Source organism: Micromesistius poutassou (assembly GCF_964030765.1).
Source record: "Micromesistius poutassou genome assembly, chromosome: 9".
Taxonomy (NCBI): domain Eukaryota; kingdom Metazoa; phylum Chordata; class Actinopteri; order Gadiformes; family Gadidae; genus Micromesistius; species Micromesistius poutassou.
In genome coordinates this window covers 16,685,980-16,708,128 of record NC_140279.1, presented here as the reverse complement: position 1 = coordinate 16,708,128, position 22,149 = coordinate 16,685,980, and the positions used below count along the sequence as shown (strand labels likewise).

The window sequence follows — 22,149 nt, the reverse complement described above, 5'->3', positions numbered from 1 at the left end:
CCTCAAACTCGTGTCTTCACAGGCAGATTGGTAGCTAAGCCTATGCAATTTCTGGGAACAACATGATGATGATGATGATGATGATGATGATGGGGACAATGATAAGACATAATTGCCTCATTATAATGCTTTTCCATCCAAAACACCTGCCTAAAATCAGGCTCTTTCCCTGTGTGTGTGTGTGTGTGTGAGTACACCAGTACCAATGGCCATGATCGTTTCCAATCCAGCCTGGATTCACAGGTTGATCATGTAGAACAAAGCCATAAGCTGCTGGCATGTTTTCATTGATCGTGTCCGATCGGCCCGCAGATTAGCTGCTTCTCTGTAAGAAGGCTCCTATTTCCCTGGCCGGATACAGGCCACAAACAGCTGGTCATATCCAGCTCCTGTTTCTGCTATTCCTCCTCCCATGTGACCTCTTAGACTACAGTGTGTCAGCATTCCCTGTGTGGACGTTGTGTCTGTCTGTCTGTCTATTTATCCCTCCCTCTAGCGGTCTTCCCCTCGTTCCGTGTTGCCCGGTGACGTCGTGTAAACTGAAAATTGGTTTGGTTTTTGAAAGGTGAACTTGGTCAGTGGAATAGGGCCTAATTCACCTGGGGGCCATCTTGCCTCAAAACACAAGCCGGTCAGGGGTCTAAATTCAGTCTAAATTCAAGTCTAAATTTTGTACTTATTTAGTCATTTATCCAACACCCTTTGCAGGGAATTCTGGGAAATGTCAGAGCAACAATGGGTTTGCTATTTTGCTCAAAGATGCCTACAGGTAGACCCGTGGGAACTTGGGATGGAGCCCAGTACCTTCCTAGCTGGGAGTCCCTCTGTAGTGGTGCTGAAATGTGCTATTCCTAAATCCTGTTTCCTGTTAGTTGACAGGGATGGATCAGGATTTTTCGTTTAAGTTGCTTATTCAGAGAACGTTCCCGAGGGGCCAAGGTCTCCACAGGGAGAACCAAGATGCTCTGAAAGGGCTTCTATCTCCCCAAGTGGGCGCTGGGGCTCCCCCAGGCCCCACTGAAGGTTCTGGAGGAGGTAGCCAGGGGAAAGAGAGGTCTGGGTTCCTCTGCTTTTTTTTTTGCCTTTACCACCACAGCCACGGTGGGACATGTGGTTGTAATGACTTTAATGATTTCTAGTCAAAAGTCAAAAGTCCTTTTAAGCCTGCTGCTTAAAGGACAATATCAGTCTGGGTGATCAAAAACATTGCATCCGTCTCATCTTCCTCCACTTAATCATCCGTTACCAATATAATTTTTCCTTAGGTTAGGATTTTGCCGAAGAGCATTTAGTGTGAATGCGTCTGCCAGGAAATATAAACAATAACAATGTAGCACTTTTGTCTTTTGGTGTCAATTTTTGTCAGTCAGTACACTGTTTGTGGACAACATAACAGTGAATTGGCAGGTACTGGAAAATACTATATTGCTATTGTTTACATTGAGGGCAGGTACACGTTGAATACTCAACGGCAGAATCAATGCAAGGAGGTAATTTGGACAAATGATATTGGTGTAATGTGCTGCCCCGTCCACTTATATAAGCAACCATTCTGATGGTGGATCTGTTGCTTCTGAGTGTAATGGTTTCTGGGTTTCCCCCTTGCCCAGTAACCTGACCCTGCCCATACGCTAGCAGGCCTTTCGAGCAAAATGACTCGAGCAACCGGAACCCGCTTCATGTATAAGTTTCTAATTAGTACGAAAAAAAGAAGGGCTGGATAAGGTTGTGTTATTATGGAAGTGTGACACAATGTCAATGCATTCCCAAAAAGCTTATTAATTGAATATTTTAATATTTTCTTCTTATTCATGTTGTTTCAAAATTGTATATATTTTTCATTTCCTACCCATAGTAGACTCTCACTCCCTTCAGAAGATGAAGAGGAATCACTGCCCTATCCATTGGAAAAGGAGGTTCTACTAAGTTGCCAAAAGTGAATTTCAAAATGTGCCATTTCATGTTTCCTGTAGAAAAAGACGGGTGCCGCAAGTGGCGCCCTCCCCAGGAGACGCAACGGAAAAGTGTTTCTGGGTGAGTAGTCTGATCTTCTTGGAGGTCTGCTCTCCTGCCTGCTTAACAGTCGAATGTACTGTGTTCTGTAAGGTTATTTTACCTTTATTTGTATTTGTATATATGTATTTATTTGTAGTCTGCTCTGAGGTTGTCCTGTCTTGTTTGTGTACACTACAGCAAAGAAAATCGGATGAATGTGTGGTTGCTGCAACGTGACATGTTCAGGTTTTAAGACTAACTATTTGTCAAGGACAACCCCCCCATCCAATACACCTTACTGTTGTTGTTTTTAATGCTCAGCCATGAACCCTTACCTGCCCCCCGCCCACCCCCACCCCTGCCGCCAAACCTTCCGACCTCCCTCTGCTCAGGGAGCAATTGATATTTCCCATGTCCAGCACCCCCTGCGCCTCCTCCTCTGCTCTATTTATAGCGTGTTTATTTGTGTGTGCCGTCAGTAACTGTTCTATATTCAAAGTGCCACATGCTCAGGCCGGCCCCCTCTCTCCTCCCGCTTCAAGGGGGAGCTGTACAGAGGATGGGTTAAGACTGGGGCCACGCCCCGCCCCCTTTGCTCTTGCCCCATCGCCAGCACCCGCCCCCCCCCCTGCCCGCCCGCCCAAATGTACCCCTCAGCTGCCACTGCCTGTCAGCGTCCCCCTCCCAACCAGCCTGCTCTCCAGCGCTGACACACTTCTGTTGTGGGGCGTCGTGACGCTTGCGTCTCTGGCCCCTGAGGACCAGGTGTCTCCAGCCCCTCAGCTCACCCTCCCATGCCCTCCCCTCGCTGGCTGGAAGGATTCCTTCCACTCACTCCCCCCCCCCCCCCCCCCCCCTCCCCTACATTTCCTGGTTCGCTGTGGCTGAAAGCTCTCACAACAGGACTGTACCTGCCTACACGATACTACACTACACACACTGCACTACATACAACACACTTTGCTACACAACCACCACTACACTACTCTCATTACTACGCTACCCACACAACAGCTACATCACACTTATCTGTACTACACCATGCTACCAATCTATATTCAGGATCCTTATTTAATTTGGGTAAGGTCAAGGTGTCCCTTTGTAAATGTATTTCATTCTGGAGGTCTGGCTTGGGTTTAACACATGGTTTGGTTTTCTATGGTCTTTTCAGTGATTGAGACAATTCTCATTCTCAACTGAAACAGATAAGCCTGCCCTGTTATCCTATGCTGTTATGTTTGACGTTGCCATGGGTCTGATGCATCTGCAGTCATTTTTATATCCAGTGCAGTGATCTATTTGGCTAGGTAGCCCCTGAGCTCGGACGTCACTGTGACACCAGATGACACAGCGACAATGCTTTCTAAAGGAGCACATCCACAGAATGGCCTGTGATGCAGCTGTTGTGGACTCCATGGCTGTGTCATGGCACAGCTTTAGCCTATGAGGTAGAAGGGATCCCTCTTTGAAGTAGAACTATTAAACAGCACTGCTGGTCTTTACGAGCAAACATTGCTATTTTTATTTTTATTTTTTACTTATTTCTTATTGACATTATGCTTCATATAATGGCTTATTAACGTTTTTATGTTTGGTACAATACTGTATGGGTAGAGATCCCATTATGGATTGAAGAGGTATTGATCTATCAATGTAAATGTAATCTAAAGCAAATATATTATGGGCTGTACTTGAATTCACAGACATCATTTAAGTGTTATCAGTAAATTATTGTGTTTCTTTAGTAAAATATGAAATAGTATATCTAAGTTATAACCTTCGACTTCCATTGTCCTCCCTGAGTGTCGTTGAGCAACAACTTATCCTGTTGAAGTGTCGTTGAGCCGCCAGGCCCACGCCGAGCCCTCGCCAGTCTATTTATGGTCAAAGGTTCTTGACGAAAGCACCGCATTGAGGCAGAATATGAATATAATGTCAAATATAAATGATGAGCCATGACATATTTTCATTGAGAATACATAGATTTAAAGTCTCAGGATATCTAAAGAGTACTTTAAATTCATAGTTTTATATTTTAATTTTATTTACATTTTCATAAACATTAGAATAATGAAAGTCACGTAGAAATCATATTGTAAAAGAAAATAAGCGAACATAGTACGGGACAAGACAGGCAGCCCGTTCCCTATTTTGAATTGTGCTAAATAATTATTCAATCTCTCCCAGTAAGAAAGGGTTATATTGCTTCATTTGTGGAGGCAACAACGGGGGTAGAATATGAACCGTAATCAGTAAAGAAAAGAGGACAAGTGGTTGCATGCCCAACAGCGTAGCTTGTTTCGGTGTCATCTCCCTTGAATAGACCCTTCTTGATTAACCACCACTTGGTGAACCCTGCATGATCCGAGGTTCCACAAGAAGTGCCTCCAAGCGTTAATCACAACCTAATGAAAGTTGGAATCTTTGTTTCTTCCCCTTTTTTTCAAAGATCTGGATCTCAACCGTGACTTTAACAGTGAGGACTACGACTTTGAGGATGAGGCCAAGCTCGTCATATTCCCGGACCACTTTGAGATCGCCCTACCCAATATCGAGGAGCTACCTGCGCTGGTCAGTGACCCCGAGGGCTCTGTGTTTCTCTGCATGTTGATAGGGGAGGTGCACTAGGGGACTGGCCTGGACTACGTCCACCAGTTCTGTCCTAAGAGCCGCTGCTATCTTGGATGACTGTGTGTGTGTGTGTGTGTGTGTGTGTGTGTGTGTGTGTGTGTGAATGAATTGCTGTGGGGGTTTCCATAGGAAAGTGCTACGTGTTGGTTTTCCTTTTGTTCCTTTACTCCATTTGCCCAGCGGGATGTTTTTAATTGGCATGAGATAGTGCATGTATACAGTCTTTTTGTCATGATTGCTTTATAATGCGAGTGTGCACATGTGAAACAGTGGGAGCATGGCTTAAAAAAAAAAAGCTGCATCTATTGGTAATGTGCTGATTTTTCTTTAGTTTTTCATCTATTGGTAATGTGCTGATTTTTCTTTAGTTTTTCATCTATTGGTAATGTGCTGATTTTTCTTTAGTTTTTCTCTTGCATTGCAACTTTTGCTTGTATTGCTTTCACTTTCATAAGCTCAACTCTTTGTGGCCTTTTTTCTTTCAGTCAAAATGGAAATGGAACGCAGCAGGCTGAGCTTTTATTACTGGTGTCCTGTTTATAGCTTTATATTAATACTAACGGCTGCATTGAGCATTTATAATCACACACGAAACCCATGTATTCTAAGATGGACTATTACACTGGTGACCACGGTGCATTGGAGCACTGCCAGTCTTATAAGCTTGTGACGATGATGATTATGGCGTACAGGTGACGATAGCTTGCGATGCGGTGCTCAACTCACCGTCGGCCTACAAGAAGCAAGAGCCCGAGTCCTGGGAGGAGGATATCCAGGAGTCCCGGCACGCCAGAAGCCTCAGACAGCAGGACAACGGGGTCAGGATCAGCCCTAGGTAGGCCACCCCGCACACCTTCCTGGAAGCTCCTAAACAAACATTATCAACCTAGATCCATTTTAGGTTTCACATGAATAAATCATTTTGTGGACAGACTGACCTGACCTAAAGACCTTGGTGGATATAGTCTAAGCTTCATATCAAAGTAAAGTTAGCAGACATTTTGATGAGTTTATATCAAAAGACCAAATATGGGCTAGGGTTAAGGGCTGACGCAGACGCTTTGACGCAGTCGTGAACCTGTTTGGGTTCTGCGTTGGGTTTTACTGAGCGGACCAATCACAGCCCTTGCTGCTGCGTCGCCTCGACGGAAGGTTAAAATTTTGGGAGGCGCACGTCAGGCCCTCGCGGTGGACGCAAGGAGGGGTCCGCAAGGATCCGTCACGGGTCCGTAAACCCCCTTGCGTTGCGTCGACGTGGAACCATAATCAGCCGGCTAACACCTCGGCGTTTCCTCCGTCCCGGCTCCTCGCCGGCCCTCCCCTCCAGCGGCTGGAAGTGTCAGAAGTGTGAGATGAGGGAGAACCTGTGGCTGAACCTCACCGACGGAGCGGTGCTCTGCGGGAAGTGGTTCTTCGACGGCGCCGGGGGCAACGGCCACGCCCTGGACCACTACAAGGACACCAACTTCCCCCTGGCGGTCAAGCTGGAGACCATCACCCCAGACGGAGCAGGTCTGGGACCGACCGGCGGTCATGTTAACGTCACGCTGAAGGCTTACTTTACATGTTCAAACAGCTCTTTTCTGGTTTCTTTGTTGTGATGAAACATCATCCTTCTGTCTAATTTAAATGTATTTCATTAGAAAAAATAGATAACTATTAACATACTTAGATGACATGTTATGTACTTCTGCCTGGCAACCATTGTCCACTGTGCTGGGAGTTTGTTTCAATGTAGAGCGAGCAGCGGGCTGAGCTCTCCTATTTCCCCAGACGTTTACTCATTCGAAGAGGAGGAGGCTGTACTCGACCCTAACATCTCCGAACACTTGTCACACTTTGGAATAGACATGCTACAGATGCAGCAAAGGGTAAAGGGTTCTTGGGTTCTCCAGTTATCTTTTTATCACCAATCATCAATATGTCATCACTCACAAGGTCGGGCCATGTCCCCCGAGTTCTTTGGAAGTTGCCTGTACCCTTACAGATAACATAACCTATATATATATATACTCTCTCGCTCTCGCTCTCTCTCTCTCTCTCTCCCCCTCCCTCCCCCGCAGCAGACGGAGAACGGTCACGACACAGACAACAACAACAGCCCGCCGCGGGCGCGGGTGAGCGAGTGGGAGGTGATCCAGGAGTCGGCCTCCAAGCTGAAGGCGGTGTACGGCTCGGGTTACACGGGGGTCAAGAACCTGGGCAACAGCTGCTACCTGGGCTCCGTCATGCAGGTGCTCTTCAGCATCCCCGAGTTCCAGAGGATGTGAGTTCCCCCGTTTGAAGTCTGAAAGGTGACGTTATTGCACCACCAGGTGTGCGTGTGATTGGCCGCTACAAGCCGCTCTGAAAATCGGCCTCTTATGACATCACAAGTGGGCGTGTCCCCCGAGATGTGTGACGGATGGATGAGCAACGTGTGCTGCGGTCCGACCGGGTAGGCTGGTAGACGGATCCATCCAGCACACGTCTAGGTGGACACGCCCGCTTGCGATTTCAGAAGAGGCATATTTTCAAAACGGCTTGTAATGGTTAATTACACTCCCACCTGGTGGGATAATATGTCACCTTTAACCGTTGCTGAGTCAATATCTTGCACCCGTAGAATAAGTGATGCAGTCTCATTAACATGTCAACAAAAAGTGAGTTCATTAAAAAAGCAGCCTATTTTACCAACCAGTGTGAGACTGAATAGCCCTACTAAGCCGTTTCAAAATCTGACCTGCCCTGTGACTAAGTGACATCACAAGTGTGAGTGTCCACCCAGATGTATGCTGGATAGATTCGTCTGTCAGCTACCCCAGTGGTCCATAGCAGCTGGTAGTCTTATCTATCCGTCATACATACATACATGATGTCACTAGGGCACAGGGCAGTGTCCGATTTTTTTAAACGGTTCGAAATGGCTAATCACACTCACACCTGGTGCTAAAATAGGGTTCCTTTAACATGTCTCTTGTGTTTTTTTATTCATCAATGCAGTATTCTCTTTGCCGTCTTCAAACGCAGACAAATGGCCATATATGTATTTGCCTATTTGTAGATCTCGATTCTCATTCTTGATCCCCTCTTTCAGCAGTAGTGTTTATCCAAAGCTCACGGATGCTTACGGGTAGAATACGGACATTGGGGTTCAAACCCGGAGGTTTCGACGGGGAGTAAATAGCTTAACCTCCCAGGAGGGCGCTTGACATGTTGTTGTTGTTGTTGTTGTTGGGCTCCCCAGGTATGTGGGCAACCTCCAGAGGATATACGACTACTCACCCCTCGACCCCTCCCAGGACTTTGCCACTCAAATGTGAGTATGTTACGCAACACGAAAAAGGTGGGAATACGTGTGTGTGTGTGTGTGTGTGTGTGTGTGTGTGTGTGTGTGTGTGTGTGTGTGTGTGTGTGTGTGTGTGTGTGTGTGTGTGTGTGCGCGCCCGCATTGATGTTGGATGTTGACACACTGAGATATATATAAATATATAAGTCAATACAATAGGCTCGTCTGCCTGTTGTTTATAGCTGTTGTTCTGGATTCATTTGTTTTGCGGCCTCCCCTGTTTGTCTCTCAGGGCTAAACTGGGCTACGGACTGCTCTCAGGCCAGTTCTCCAAGCCACCCATGAAATCTGAGCTCATTGAACAGGTGATGAAGGAAGAATACAAGGTATTAGACTGGGTATGTCTAGCCCCCCATCCTGGGTCATAGCCCACAGAAGCATGCTCACGCGGAGTTGTGATTACATTCAATATTTGTATGAGGCTGCTTTGTATGAAAACGTGCTCTGTGCAAACAATTTCTATCAAATGTCTTGAATTGATAAGCCGACGTATCTGCGATGTTATTAATTTTGCTAATTAATTTTGATGGCTGTGCATGTTTTTTTGACAGATAACCAAACTAAAATGTAAGCGATAAAATATCTCTAATCATAGACTAGTTATGTATTTCTGTTCGTCTCTGTCCCTTGTAGAATACAGTGTGTAAATATAGCTTTTGAATTCTGCTCCAAAGAGTCCAGCTCAGATTTCTTTCCAACACACCCGTAGTTCTGGCAGTGTGTCCGTGCGTCACTATTTTGATTTGACTCAATCGTCTTTCTAAATTTATTTCCCTGGCGCACATTTCAAATGATCGTCCATTATTTCCGGACTCTCTCACCTCGTCTTGTTTGAAGGCACACTGGTGGCCGTACAGAGCTCTTGGACGCAGGGAAAACAAGGGAGACCCAAGTGGGGTTACTGGCTAATAGGAAGCAGGCTCATCCCTGGGCTTCCGTTTAGGGTTTACTGACCACACTAAACAAGAAGGCGTGGCCTCCGTCGGTCTGCCCCTCCCACTTCACATGGGGGTGTGGGAGGGGGTGATGGAAACACACTGACAGCTGCTGGAGCGTGGTGTGGTGAAATAGGCCACAGGAGAGCGGAGCTGTTGCTAATGTAAACATCAGTGTTTGAGTGTGAAGATTCTGCTGAGAGGAAGAGGCATTTGGTTTTTGTTCCGTCTTTTCGTTCGGATTCAGATTCAGACAAATTTTACTTTGTCCATCCCTTGAGCCACAGAGTCCAATGTAACATTTACACTTTTGAAATGGAATAATCCCAAAAAGTATTCACACACACACCGAACTACTTTTACCTATAGTACCTTCTGTCCTTCAGGAATTGACCCAACATGTATGTTTTGGCATGTGTGATGAGTTCCCATAGAATAATTATTTCAAATGATGAATCATATGCAGAACATTTTAATTTGAGATGGGGATGGAGTTGACTTGCTACAAAGATTGCCTCCGCCTGTTCCTAAAACCGGCCAGACGTCCCACCTCAGTATCCGTTGCATGCCCTATATGCACTGTGTCTTGTGCTATACATTGAAGCATAAAGTCCGGTGTTGTTGTGCTAGTGTGTGACAATGGTTGCTCTCCGTTGCAGCACCAGCAGAAGGGCCTCTCTCCCAAGATGTTCAAGGCCCTGGTCAGCAAGGGCCACCCCGAGTTCTCCTCCAGCCGGCAGCAGGACGCCCACGAGTTCCTCCAGCACATCATCACCCTGGTGGAGGTGAGCCCACGGGAGCCGACCCGCACTACATCCGTAGAGCAGGGAATCTTTCTGATCATTTAAGAGAAGTTGATCTAAAAAGATAACAAAAGATAACACAAGATTGCAACGCTATTTCATTCAGTGGCATGAATACAGAAAGCTTTTTTGTATTGCCGGTTATTGTAATTTGTCCAATTCGGATTGTACTTATGTTATTCTTAAAAGGAGGCTGAATAGTGTAGTGGTTACTCCCAGATGAAAGGTTCTGGGTTCAGTCCCCAGTATCCAGAGTTCACCTGTGGGCATATCAATTGCCTGCCTATATGACTAAATGGTAAACAAATAATGGTTAATATTCACGATAGTGACAGATCAACCTAGGCCATTTGCGAGACAGACTTCAACAAGTAATAGTCATCATCACTTAAAGTGAGTGGCTCCCGACCTTTGTACCCCTTAATTGTCGTCAAGACCTTTTGCTGATCACCTTATATGTAAACAGTAAAAAATAGATAGAATAAATATAAACATGCAGTGGCTGAGCAAAGAGTGCCAGCCCCTGGCACTCTTACTGCAGGAAGTTAATGCAGGAAGGCCTTGGCAAGTGGGAACCAGTAGAAAGGGAGAGTCAGCAACGATGCTAATGCTCCGAGTGTGTGTTTATTTAGGAATACATGGAATACATTACAATGGAAATCATATGATGGAATACACAAAGAAAAACTGTTTGTGAAATAATAGCAAGCCATAAAACTATATTTACTGAACAATATTTATAGTAAGTTAATTTTTAATGACCTATATTTAGGATTGGAAATGTGTCCTGTGTTCCCGCCGCAGTACTCTAGTAGCGCACCACCAGGGTTACGTGTACCACAGCTCGAAAAAAAAGGCTTCTCTCGAGGATACTGTAATACTACAGTTAGTTTGACCCCCTGGTACACATTAACGGCTGACCCTCGGTCAGTCCTCAGAGAAACACACCTCACTGCCCCCCCGCCGGCCAGACATGTACTGGTCCTCTGGCCTGACTTTCTCCATGGGTCTATACATAGCTACACCCCCACCCACCACACCCCCACCACACCCTATCTGTTACACACACACCAGATAATGCTTCCTGTTCTGCCCCGGCGTGACAGAACATGCCCAGACCCGGGAACCTGGATTGCCCCTCCCACCCCCCCCCCCCCCCCCCCCCCCGCCTGCCTCTCTGTCCTTGAGACCCGATGGAAACAAACACAAACACTCCCGCGGCCCGATGACTTATCGAATGAATCGTCATTTGTTGCGTTTGGAGTGGAGAAATACTGTTCGACATTGACACAACATTCGGTTACTATTTGCTTAGACTAGTGAGGAATTAATTAGTTTGTTTGACGACTGCTCGAGATTGAGAATTTGCAATTCAGATTTTTACCGTGCCAAGTGGAGGTCAGCATTCAGTAGCTTTATTTATAAGTCCCGTGAACCCACTTTTCCCCGCGCCCCAGTCGAGTTGAGGGTATTTGTGGGCCTTCTCCAGCTGTCTGCTCCTCAGTACCGGAGTCGGGCCCTCCAGAGATAGAGCTGACCCAACAACTCGGACCAGAGGAGGGCAGCACAAATACTTTCCCCAAACCCCCCCCCCCCCCAACCTCACCCAACCACCGGACCAAAGTCAAATTATAACACGTTCATTTCAGCAGTCCATTAGAATGGATTCTTCCTACCGCAGAACCAGTAATCAAACGGGGAAACGTTCAGTGGTGACCACCTCTGGCTGTACAGTGGTTAGGGAGCGTCCGTTCATATGAATCGGCTGTGCGGTGGTAAGGGAGCGTCCATCCATATTACCGCAACTCTTGCCTCTGAGCAGTTGTAACACTGCACTATGCAAGGAGGACAACGGCTCGGGGGTTTTCTCACTGTCTCATCACAGACGGCAACAGACGGACGATAAACAGCGCTGACGATCTCACCCCATCGGTCTCTTATCAATACGGGGGCAGCATGTAGCTCAGGAAGCAGAGCGGGGGTTGGCTGGTAACCGCAAGGTTGCCAGTTCCATCCCCGACTCCTCCTAGCCGAGTGTCGAGGCGCCCCCTGAGCAAGGCGCCTCACCCTGACCGCTCCCGACGCGCCGGCTGTCGCCTCGCAGGGCTGACGCCGCAGGTCGCTGTGTGAATGTGTGCATTAATGGGTGAATGTCAGGCAATACTGCAAAGCGTTTTGGATGGACTCTGGTTACAGAAAATCGCCGTATAAATGCAGTCCATTTACCATTTATACATGCCCCCCCACCCCCCCCAGAGGAACAGCGGCGGCTCGGAGAACCCCAGCGACGTCTTCCGCTTCCTGACGGAGGAGCGGGTGCAGTGCTGCCAGACGCGCCGAGTGCGCTACAACCAGCGGGTGGACTACCTCATGCAGCTGCCCGTGCCCATCGAGGCAGCCACCAACCGGGGTAAGAGGCGGAGGCCGGAGGGGGAACAGCCTTGATCAGGGATCGTTCGCTCTGGCCTGGAAAAAAAACCTCAGCGGTCCGGCATTGAAGGATAAAGAGGACGAGGTCTGAGTCTATAAAGAGGACACGAGGAGGGGTGGAGCAGGTGGCGGGGGAAGAAGAGTGTAGCCGCGTTCCTTTTGAGATTCAGCAGGGGGTCTGTGTATGAAGGCAGGTGTTTGGTTTTGATTTAAATATGTTTTTGTAGTATAGGGCAAAGGCTTTTCTCTTGGCTGGTAGTAACATGGTGGAGGTGCCCCTATTATACATTGGGTGTGTGTGTGTGTGTGTGTGTGTGTGTGTGTGTGTGTGTGTGTGTGTGTGTGTGTGTGTGTGTGTGTGTGTGTGTGTGTGTGTGTGTGTGTGTGTGTGTGTGTGTGTGTGTGAATGTGTACACGTTAGCGTGCAGACTCCTGCGCGTGTGTGTGTGTGATGCTGATGATGACCCATGACCTCTCCTCCCTCCAGAGGAGCTCCTGGCCTACGAGGCCAAGCGCAGGGAGGCGGAGGAGAACCAGCGGGCCCCCCCGGAGCCGGTGAGGGCCCGGGTCCCCTTCACCGCCTGCCTGCAGGCCTTCACAGAGCCCGACAACGTCCCCGACTTCTGGAGCTCAGCGCTGCAAGCCAAGTCTGCCGGGGTCAAGTAAGCTAGACCCGCCCCCGTGTGGTCCTGGATCTGTTGACATGACGACAGTGGAGCTCAGTGGCTCCTGACCTTTGACCTTAGGCGTACCGCTACATAGTCATAGTCAAGAGCTTTCGCGGACCACCTCATATGCAAACGGTGTAAATGTATAAATAATAATCATAATAATATTGTTATAATGTTGTTATATAATGTTATTAATAATAAATATCTATGAAGTGGCTGGTCAAAGCGTGCCAGTGCCTCCTTTATACACAAGTATTACTGCAAGAAGACCACGGGTTGTGGGAGACTGTGGCAAGAAAAAGCAATGCTGTGTATTAACATATTTTATGTTTTTAGCGTTGTTTATCTAGCAAACACTACTATTGCAATAACAACCAACCAAAAAACTATATTTACTGAACAATGTTTATAATATATACATTTTAAATTATCTATATTCTTTCTTCTATTAGTGAAAATGTGTTTCTTTCGAGGATAAAAATCCCACACAGATGCAGTACCCTCTCATACCACTAGTGGTAGGTGTACAACAGATTGTAAAACCCTGTTCTGGTCCTGACTCCCAGCCTGAAAGGTCTGATGGTCAATGACCCTTACGACCAAAGTCTATTCGCTTCTATCCGTAGGCATCCCTAAGACAGATGCCCATCTCTTTCCCTGTTCATTAAGCAAGGGTATCGAGGTCACATTGGATCAAAGAGACTTTATTCTTCTTTGTATGTGTTGCTTTTAATTGATGAATTGTCTCTTATTCTCTCTTCAGGACTTCCCGTTTCTCCTCCTTCCCAGAATACCTGATTTTGCAGATAAAGAAGTTCACGTTTGGCGTGGACTGGATTCCAAAGAAACTGGGTAATTCACAGAATTATATCACGTTTAAATATCCACGTTAGGTAAAAAGGCTCCGTCAAGCCACTTTTCCACTCATAAACACCCGCTAGGATCAGGCTTATGTCTTGAGTGGGAAACATTACAGCGTCCTTCATTCCTGGGACAAATCACTGCAGTAGTCGCGGGAATTTATCAGCTCCAGCTCCAATCGGCCATGGAAACGTGACATTCTTGCAGACACAAACATTTTCGGCCCCATTCGCCCTGATTTGAGGTCGAGGTTGACGTTACAGGCGTTGTCGCGTAGACGGACAGGAACAAGATACAATGGCCATTTTTTTCCATACAACAGAGTTTGAAAGAAAGACTGAATAAGTAACAGAGATAAAAACAAAGTAACCAGTGGAACATTTTCACTGACCTCCATGCAGCTTTCTACTGTTCAGGCCTACTGACCCTGTTTTCCGACGCCACTGTGACTTCTAACCGGGCCCACCAGAAAAAAAACAGAAAGGCAACTCGTCTACTGGCAAGGGAAAGGAGTAAACTTCCTTTTTTAGCTGGTTTCTCCGCATCTAATAAACCTACATATGCACTAATTATTGTGAAAATAGGGTAGAACATAGCTCTAGGCTTACGTTTATCAAGTGGTGATTCGGACTAAGGGAAAATAATTGGGAAAATAATTGTAATAGTTATTGACGTGGTAGAGGTAGGTCATGAATATTTTATTGTTATCTCAAATTTGATCGACTTTCCTTGCTGAAAGCATTTTTGAACCACCGTGTTTTTGCAACACCTGCCTCTGTGAGTCGCCAGTAGATGGCGCCATAACGCTGTGACATATGAAACACCTCTGCTTACGTAACACTCTGCCCTGCAGGTGACCTCACTGACTCAATTTATTTTCAGTCTACCTCAGCCTTGCCTCCACCTGTGCTATTATCTCACTCGCACTCTTTCACTGCCCACAAAGTGCTGTTGTTGGTATACTTCAAACAACATCAATTTCCTCTTTGAAGTAAATACATTACCATCAGGAAATGTAAAAAATGGATGCATTTGTTAGTCCGGTAGATCATCTGCATTTTAAAGCATCTGGCAAAGATGAGGGTTAGGATTCATTTTTTATTTTTTGAAGTTACCAAGTGTAATTATGAAATTACAAATTGTATCAACAACCAACCACTGCCTTAGATAAGCACCAATATGCATTTGCATTTATTTTAATAAGTCCCACAACGAATCAACACCAGGGGATCCACTCTCCCTCTTGCGTTTCGTCGCTGAATGTTCTGGTTTGCGTGCAGACTTGTCCATCGACGTCCCGGACTTCCTGGACCTGAACCGGTTTCGAGCCACGGGGCTCCAGGCGGGAGAGGAGGAGCTGCCGGACCTGAGCCCGCCCATCGTGTTGCCAGAGGACACCAGAGGTACGGCTACCAGCCCACCCACACGACACAAGTCCCTCGCAAACCGGTCCCCCCCCCTCGGCCAATCTCCCTGAGTACATCGCTCTATAACACACGCACACAGTGGGAGATTAAGTTTTTCTTCCCAGTCATTTTCTGGTCATCAGGTTTTGTACCGTTTGACTCGAGAGTAGAACGTGACGGTGACCATCTCCGGTGAACCGGGAACTCCTTCTCTAATACAGACTCGTTTTCCCCCTGCCCCTCCTGTATCTCCTCTGGGGGAGGTATTGAATAGAGTGCCTACAGAGAGGCTTTCAAAATCGATAAGCACACAGCGAAGAAAGCCCTTCAAAGTCCTTGTGAGTTTGAATGACTCGCCATTGGACGACCTCCATGGGGTAGATCCGCTGCCCCCCCCCCCCCACACACACACACTCAGGTGGCGTGGTTGGATCAGATACTGCTGAAGGGATTTCTGTCTGTATTTTTTTCACTCTTGATTTCTAATTGTTAATTTGTTGCCTGAGGATTACGCTGATTAATTAGCGGGCTCAGAGTACCACAGCTCAGGGTTTTAATTTTTCATTCATCTCTGTGCATCAGAACTGCTTTCTCTCCCTGGATGTGTCCCTCTCTCTCTCCCACTCTCTCTCTCCCCCTCCATTTGTCTTTCTCGTTCCCTCTGTTGCCGCCATTATCCAGTCTCTCTTTCTCTCTTTCTATTTCTATATACATCGTCTTCTACCTCTACTTCTAAGCTCGTCTTTTTTTTTTTTGTGGGTCTGGATCCTCCTCGTTCGCTGTAGACGCTCCGTGTTGTTCTGTCTTGCTATCTGCAGCGTTGTGTCCCCGCTTCAAGCACATGACGCACGAGACGCATCACACCAGAGAGCTCCGACAGCGTCTGCTGCACCTCTGGCCGCTAGTCATTAATGAATACACTCGGTTGCTTCTTTCGTGCCCAAAGTGCTACACTGAACCCCTAGGCATCTCCAGAGCTCGACTACTTATAGAGTGAACGCCAAACCGGCTGGATTTGAGGACAGGACGAAAGGACACAAGTTGTGTGTGTGTGTGTGTCTCTGTTTGTGTGTGTGTGTCTGTGTGTGTGCGTGTGCGTGTGTGTGCGTGCGTGTGGCTTGATGTTCTGGTACAGAACACAATGTTCTGGGTCTGCTATCGCGGCGCTGAGTGAACAGTGTTCAGGGAGTGTTTCGCCGTGATTCGCACCTGGTTCCATTTATTGTGTCCATCATACTTCTACTCAATTCTGACAGTTTTTGTTCTTTTCTGACTCATACCACGCCAACCAGGGGTGTGGTATGAAGAGCCGTGAAAGCGGGGGGGAAAACCCTGCGCTTGTTCTTCAGCATGCATTCCTAATGGCTACCCTAAAAGACAAAAGCCTTGTCTAATTGTGTAAACACGCATTGTTTTTGACTATGCAAAAAAACAAAAACGCAATTGAGTGTAACGCGCCGGTTGCGTTTTACATGGGGGACCGACCAGCACCTCATAACTGGGGGGGGGGGGGGGATATCATTGATCAGGATGAGCCTCATTAGTCTCATCAGTGGCCCAGCGGAGCGTTGTTGAGCCCGGTTCTGCAACAGCAGTGATCAATGTGGTCCCGGTCAGCCTCCTGTCTCTCCCTCACACGCTCTGCTTCCCCCCCCCCCCCCCCCGCATTGATTACACGGGCCCTCGCCTGGCGGTGGCGTCCTCACGCGGCGTGGAACGCAACACCGTCTCCTATCCATCACAGACCGACCGGTTCAGATAGCGCCGGGGTGGACAGCAGGGGAACAAAGTAGATCGAATAAAAAAGGAGTGTAACGACTAAAGCCGTTGCTTTTTAAGTGTACATTTATGGGACTCGGAACGGTGGCTGATGGAGCAGCCTTTAGGCCCTTCAGGCTGCGCTATAAAACCCAAATAGCGATTAAACCTTCTTAACCTCAAGACCTTTCATCCCGGAGTCAAACACCCTACGCTGTAGGGTGTTTGTCAAACACCCTACAGCGTAGGGTTTGACTCCCCGGAGGAAAGGTTGGAGGTTCAATTCCTCCATGTCCGCAGTCTACCTGTAAGCATCCTTGAAAAGGCCTCAGCCTGACCTGCTCATTGACGTATGTGTGTGCGCTGCAATTTAGCTCAACGACTTGTCTGAAGTATTACAGTGTTAATAAACTAAAAGTTCTCCCTCTCTTTGTGCTCCTCTTTCAGACAACTCCATGAGTTCCCTGGACTGTGAGTAGCGCTCTCCTCTTCCTCACCTGTTTTAACTATAGCTCCCCATTTACACTTTAGTGCTTTCTGCAAAGCACGCAGAAAACTATTTCCGTTCGCCGTGCTTGCCGGTGACAAATGCGTTGGCGCCGGCCGGCCCCCGACGCCGTGAGCCTCAGCTGACGCCGGGCGCCTCAGACCCCCTCGTATCCCCGAGCCAGCTTCATCATCATCATCATCATCGGGAGCTGGCTTGGGCTGCTCCCCGACCTGGCTCCTTCCTCCTCCTGATGAATCGCTGCCTAAAAACAAATCGTAACACACAAAAAAAGGCTCCCCTAAGGCGGATTGTCCGTTTGTTTAATGAGCCCCAAACAGAGATCTCCTTTTTTTTTTTCTTGTTTTTTTTCTCTACATATTCAGTGTCAGCAATAGAGATAGCTATACATACTGTATATAGATATGTTATTGTTCTCTCAAAATGTTAACTTTCCCTACTTTTCTATTGTACTCCGCTATCGTACTCGTGCTCTGTAAAATTGACAATTATCATCATTGGATGCTGACCAGTGATTCGCCGGCAGCCTCCGTCAGCGCATGTCTATATTTGGGCTTCCTGTGTCCCCAGCCCCAGAGATCGACGAGGCTGCAGTAATGCAACTGGCAGAGATGGGCTTCCCGTTGGAGGCCTGCCGGAAGGCGGTGTACTACACGGGCAACATGGGGCCAGAGATGGCCTTCAACTGGATCATCGCCCACATGGAGGAGCCAGGTAAGGCCGCCAATGCACGGACACACCAGCTATAAGCAGAGTACGTTAGCTCTGCTCTGTTTGAAGTACCACATTCAAGCCTCTTCTGAGGCGTGTGCGTGTGTGTGTGTGTGTGTGTGTGTGTGTGTGTGTGTGTGTGTGTGTGTGTGTGTGTGTGTGTGTGTGTGTGTGTGTGTGTGTGTGTGTGTGTGTGTGTGTGTGTGTGTGTAATTTACGCACATATTGTATGTATATTGTATGTATTTAGTTATAGTACTTAGTTAGTGTAGCATCTTATCCTAGCTATCTTTGTTGTTTACGGGGAATGGGTTAACCTGGCGATTGTTAGTGCTTGGCTCTTGCTTCTATGAACATCCTGACTGTACGTTGTTTCACTTTCTTATGAGAAATATACTTATTGTAAGTCACTTTGGATAAAAGCGTCTGCTAAATGCCCTAAGTGTGTGTGCGTGCGTGCGTGCGTGCGTGCGTGGAGAAGCTTTACCCAGGGAAGTGTTTATACAACAGTTTTATATTGTCCTGTTAAGGAACTTCAGAGTGGATAAAAGCAGCGAAAATCCCATTAGTGCTTCCGTTGGTTGATAAATGCGGTACAGTGTGCAGTCAACCCTTATAACATCACCGTAACAAGGCTGTGTCTATTTAAGCTGTCTCTCCTTAAGTAAATGATGTGTTGGGCCTAGAACTTTCTTTTCTTGCGATTGCACTAAACCCGACCTGCATTTCAGAGACTCTCGACATTCGTCGGCCAATCTCCAATGAATAGATTTGAGCCCACTGCAAATAAAAGTCACACCGAGGGCAAAAAAGGCTCATTATGAACGATGGCCACTTTCATTAGAATGAGGCCCATTTGTCGACTTAATACCATTCCAATTTTCCATCGCAAATTCTGCCAAGGTAGTACAGTTTCCCTTTATGCTCTAAGCCTCGTGCTTAAAGTACCGCACAATGGGTGGAAAGGTCTGCCTTTTGAACTCGGCACAAAGTGGTGGTCTCGTGTGAAAGAGAAAAGCGAAGCTGTTGGGTTTTTCACGAGGGCGGTAATCGGAGCGGTGAGCGAGGCGGAACGCCCGTCGCCTCCTACGTAGAAGAAATACGACTGTATCTGATGGTCAACCACTTTCTTACCCTTTAGTACAGATCAACGTACTGAAGGGTGTGTGTGTGTGTGTGTGTGTGTGTGTGTGTGTGTGTGTGTGTGTGTGTGTGTGTGTGTGTGTGTGTGTGTGTGTGTGTGTGTGTGTGTGTGGATAACGGGAGAAGTCGCTGGCTTGTCTGTAATTGATTGATTGTGTTTGTTGCTTTGAGTGGCTTATCTTGGTGTGGCTTCGTTTGTGTTCTGTGTGTCTAGATGTGGATTACTAGATCTTGAAACATGAATTCCTTGACAGCGTCTATATTGTTTTTAATTCTCATATAATCTTTATAACAAGAATAATAATCTCTTAATAATAATAATAATAATAATAAGAGAAAAGCAAAACGGGGACCTGGGGACCTGAGCTTCTGGATAAGTATCGATCCAATCCAGTAAAAATCCAACACCTTCTTGTTCCTCTCCAGACTTTGCGGAGCCGCTGAGCCTCCCGTCTTCCACGATAGAGCTGCTTCCGTCCGCCGCCGGCGAGACTGAGCCCTTCGCCGCCTCCGCCGCCGCCGCCACCCCGCTGGACAACTCGCCCCCAGAGGAGAGCATCGCCATCCTCACCTCCATGGGCTTCCCCCGCAGCCACACCATCCAGGCCCTCCGAGCCACGGTCAGTCCCCCCCCCCCCCCCCCCACCAGTGGCCTGATAGACATCAGGAGGGGTCGTTTATCACTCCCGTGGGAAATTGACCTTGATATCGCTGAGAGAAGGTGTGAAAATGAAAGGGGTAGTTCAGGGGAAAAAAATCAGTTTTTATTGGCAGGCTAGCAGTTCCCCTCGACTTGCACTAGCCTGGCACCGGCGATTTCTGCAACTTGAAGGACTGAATGAAAAGTGTTGAAAACGGTCTCCAATGATAAATGGAGCCACACTGGCTCACTTAGAAATGAGACCCGATGTCCAAAATCCTGAACTACCCCTTTAAATACGAAGTAAAAGTGATTAGGAAGGGCCCCCCCAAAATGAGCGCACTAATTTCCCTTATGGGATGAATAAAGAACATTTGGTTGTGTAAAAAACAAGTAAGGAGAAGGAAGAAACCTTGATATGGACAAATTAATATCTAGTAACAGCCAGAAGTGAAATTGTGGCAAATTAACTAACATTATTACACACATCATTATTAATTAACACGATTTTAAATACTCTTATTGTCGATAATTAATTTGAAAACACCAAAGCAAAAAAAAAACTACTACCAAAAGCAGCCAGGACTATGGAAGCTGTCCTTGTCTGGTGATGGCCAGTTGGAAGAAAAAGCTAAAGTTGGTCGGTTTAAACCCCCCCGGGGTGAGTCCACTAAGCGCCAGCCTGATGCTCAGCGCTGGCCAAGCCGACCGACGCAACCAGAGCGGAGGAATCAGCAGCTGTCCGAGGGCCAGCAGGTCCACAGTAATCCTCCTCCGTGGCTGAGCTGCTAGGAGGGGCCACAGCGGGGCTCCGGGGGGGGGGGGGGGGGGGGGGGCCCTGTGCCAGGGGTAGGGGCCACATGGTTCCACCGGGATCATGTGGCGGACCCTGCCCATGGAGGGTCGGCCATTTTGTCAGCACGCACAAAAACCATAACGTAACCGTAATAGCTGGAAGATGAAGATGACAATGAGACGGGAACTCTTGCTCTACGTCCACACACGAGGAGAGACGGCAGGGAGGACGAGTTGTACCTGTTGGGTGAGGACTCTTTGAGCTGTGGTTCGAGGGTGTGAAGATGTGTCTCGTCGTGACCAGAGGAGTCTTTTTAAATGTATGGATCAATGCATCTCTTCTACGTGTATTGTGTATTGTATAGAAGAGTTGAAGAGTCGCTCATAAACAAGTCGTGGCTGCTGCCCGGCATGTTGCCTCATCCCTTGAGCAACCAGCAATTTGTCCCCACGCGCCCTCGCCGGTATGAGGTGTCTGCTCTCTGCCCAGCACCTTACCAGCGTCACAGAAGCAGCGCCCCAGGCCCCTCCTCCCCCCCCCCCCCCCCCCCACCACACACACTGCTTTTGCAGCTAGCTCAGGTCAAGTGGAAAGATCTGGATGTATTTACTGGGGGCGAGGGGGGTCATATCTGCCCCTCCGTCATCGTCGTCAACGACATCATCGTCGTCATCATCTCCACCCTCAACTTATTCGGGAAGCAGCTGAAGTTGCTCACGCATGGTCCTTAATGTTTAATATTAATAGTGAGTCATCGTCACGTGACGAGCGGACACAGTCCACAGTCTGACTGTTCCCAAATGGCGGCAGATTCTCCTGTTTCAGCCTGCCACACGCACGCACACACACGCACGCACGCACGCACGCACGCACGCACGCACGCACGCACGCACGCACGCACGCACGCACGCGCACACACCATTGCCGAAAACAGATCATCAGAACCACTAATGTGCCGGACAGAATTAGATTTGTGCTTCCTTGTTTACTCCTCCCCCCCCCCCCCCGGGGGGGGGGGGAGACCCCCGCGGGGGGTCAATGTAAACACGTGGGAAATGGAGGTGCTAGACAGCAAGGGGGGGGGGCGGGGGGCGGGGGAGGCTGGTGAGGCCGGTCTATTAATAGCTCTGAGACAGGAGCGGCTGGAGAAGGAGGGGGTCGTGTTAAACGGTAGTGGGGCCCATTGGGTCCGCTTTCCTAGCTCAGAAACGGGCCAGCCAGCGTGGAAAGCACCCCCCCCCCCCCCCACCCTCCCCTCCCACCCATCCCAGACTCTCCACCTCCCCCCCCCCCCCCCCCCCCACCCCCACCCCGGCCCCTGTTCTTGTGCAGACGTTCCCTTGATTCACGCCTATTCCTATTTTGGAGTCGACGCAACGGGCGTAGAGGCAAGTTTTCATGTTGTATTCCCTCAACCAGATGGGCTTCTTTATTGGATGCGCGGTGCAATGGTGGGACTGTTTGGAGCAGAGAGCACAAGCAGCTGTGCTGGTGGTTTTTGTCAATGGAGACGAATAAAGAGCCACAGAGCGA

General features: G+C 48.0%; 1 protein-coding gene across 4 annotated transcripts in view; it reads left to right on the top strand.

Moving 5' to 3' along the window:
- usp13 (ubiquitin specific peptidase 13) overlaps positions 1–22,149 on the top strand; it is a 30,116-nt gene that overhangs the window by 3,033 nt on the left and 4,934 nt on the right. The window contains exons 3-18 of one of the 4 annotated variants that reach the window (XM_084473206.1): positions 1,974–2,034; positions 4,445–4,566; positions 5,319–5,461; positions 5,954–6,138; positions 6,400–6,497; positions 6,693–6,892; positions 7,853–7,924; positions 8,187–8,292; positions 9,549–9,674; positions 11,949–12,102; positions 12,610–12,784; positions 13,557–13,645; positions 14,935–15,057; positions 17,266–17,289; positions 17,897–18,040; positions 19,607–19,800. In XM_084473206.1, coding sequence (XP_084329332.1) covers positions 1,974–2,034; positions 4,445–4,566; positions 5,319–5,461; positions 5,954–6,138; positions 6,400–6,497; positions 6,693–6,892; positions 7,853–7,924; positions 8,187–8,292; positions 9,549–9,674; positions 11,949–12,102; positions 12,610–12,784; positions 13,557–13,645; positions 14,935–15,057; positions 17,266–17,289; positions 17,897–18,040; positions 19,607–19,800 — 2,016 coding nt within the window. Of the gene's footprint in view, positions 1–1,973; positions 2,035–4,444; positions 4,567–5,318; positions 5,462–5,953; positions 6,139–6,399; positions 6,498–6,689; positions 6,893–7,852; positions 7,925–8,186; positions 8,293–9,548; positions 9,675–11,948; positions 12,103–12,609; positions 12,785–13,556; positions 13,646–14,934; positions 15,058–17,265; positions 17,290–17,896; positions 18,041–19,606; positions 19,801–22,149 lie in introns of all 4 variants that reach the window. The other 3 variants (XM_084473208.1, XM_084473207.1, XM_084473205.1) reach the window with 3 other exon arrangements.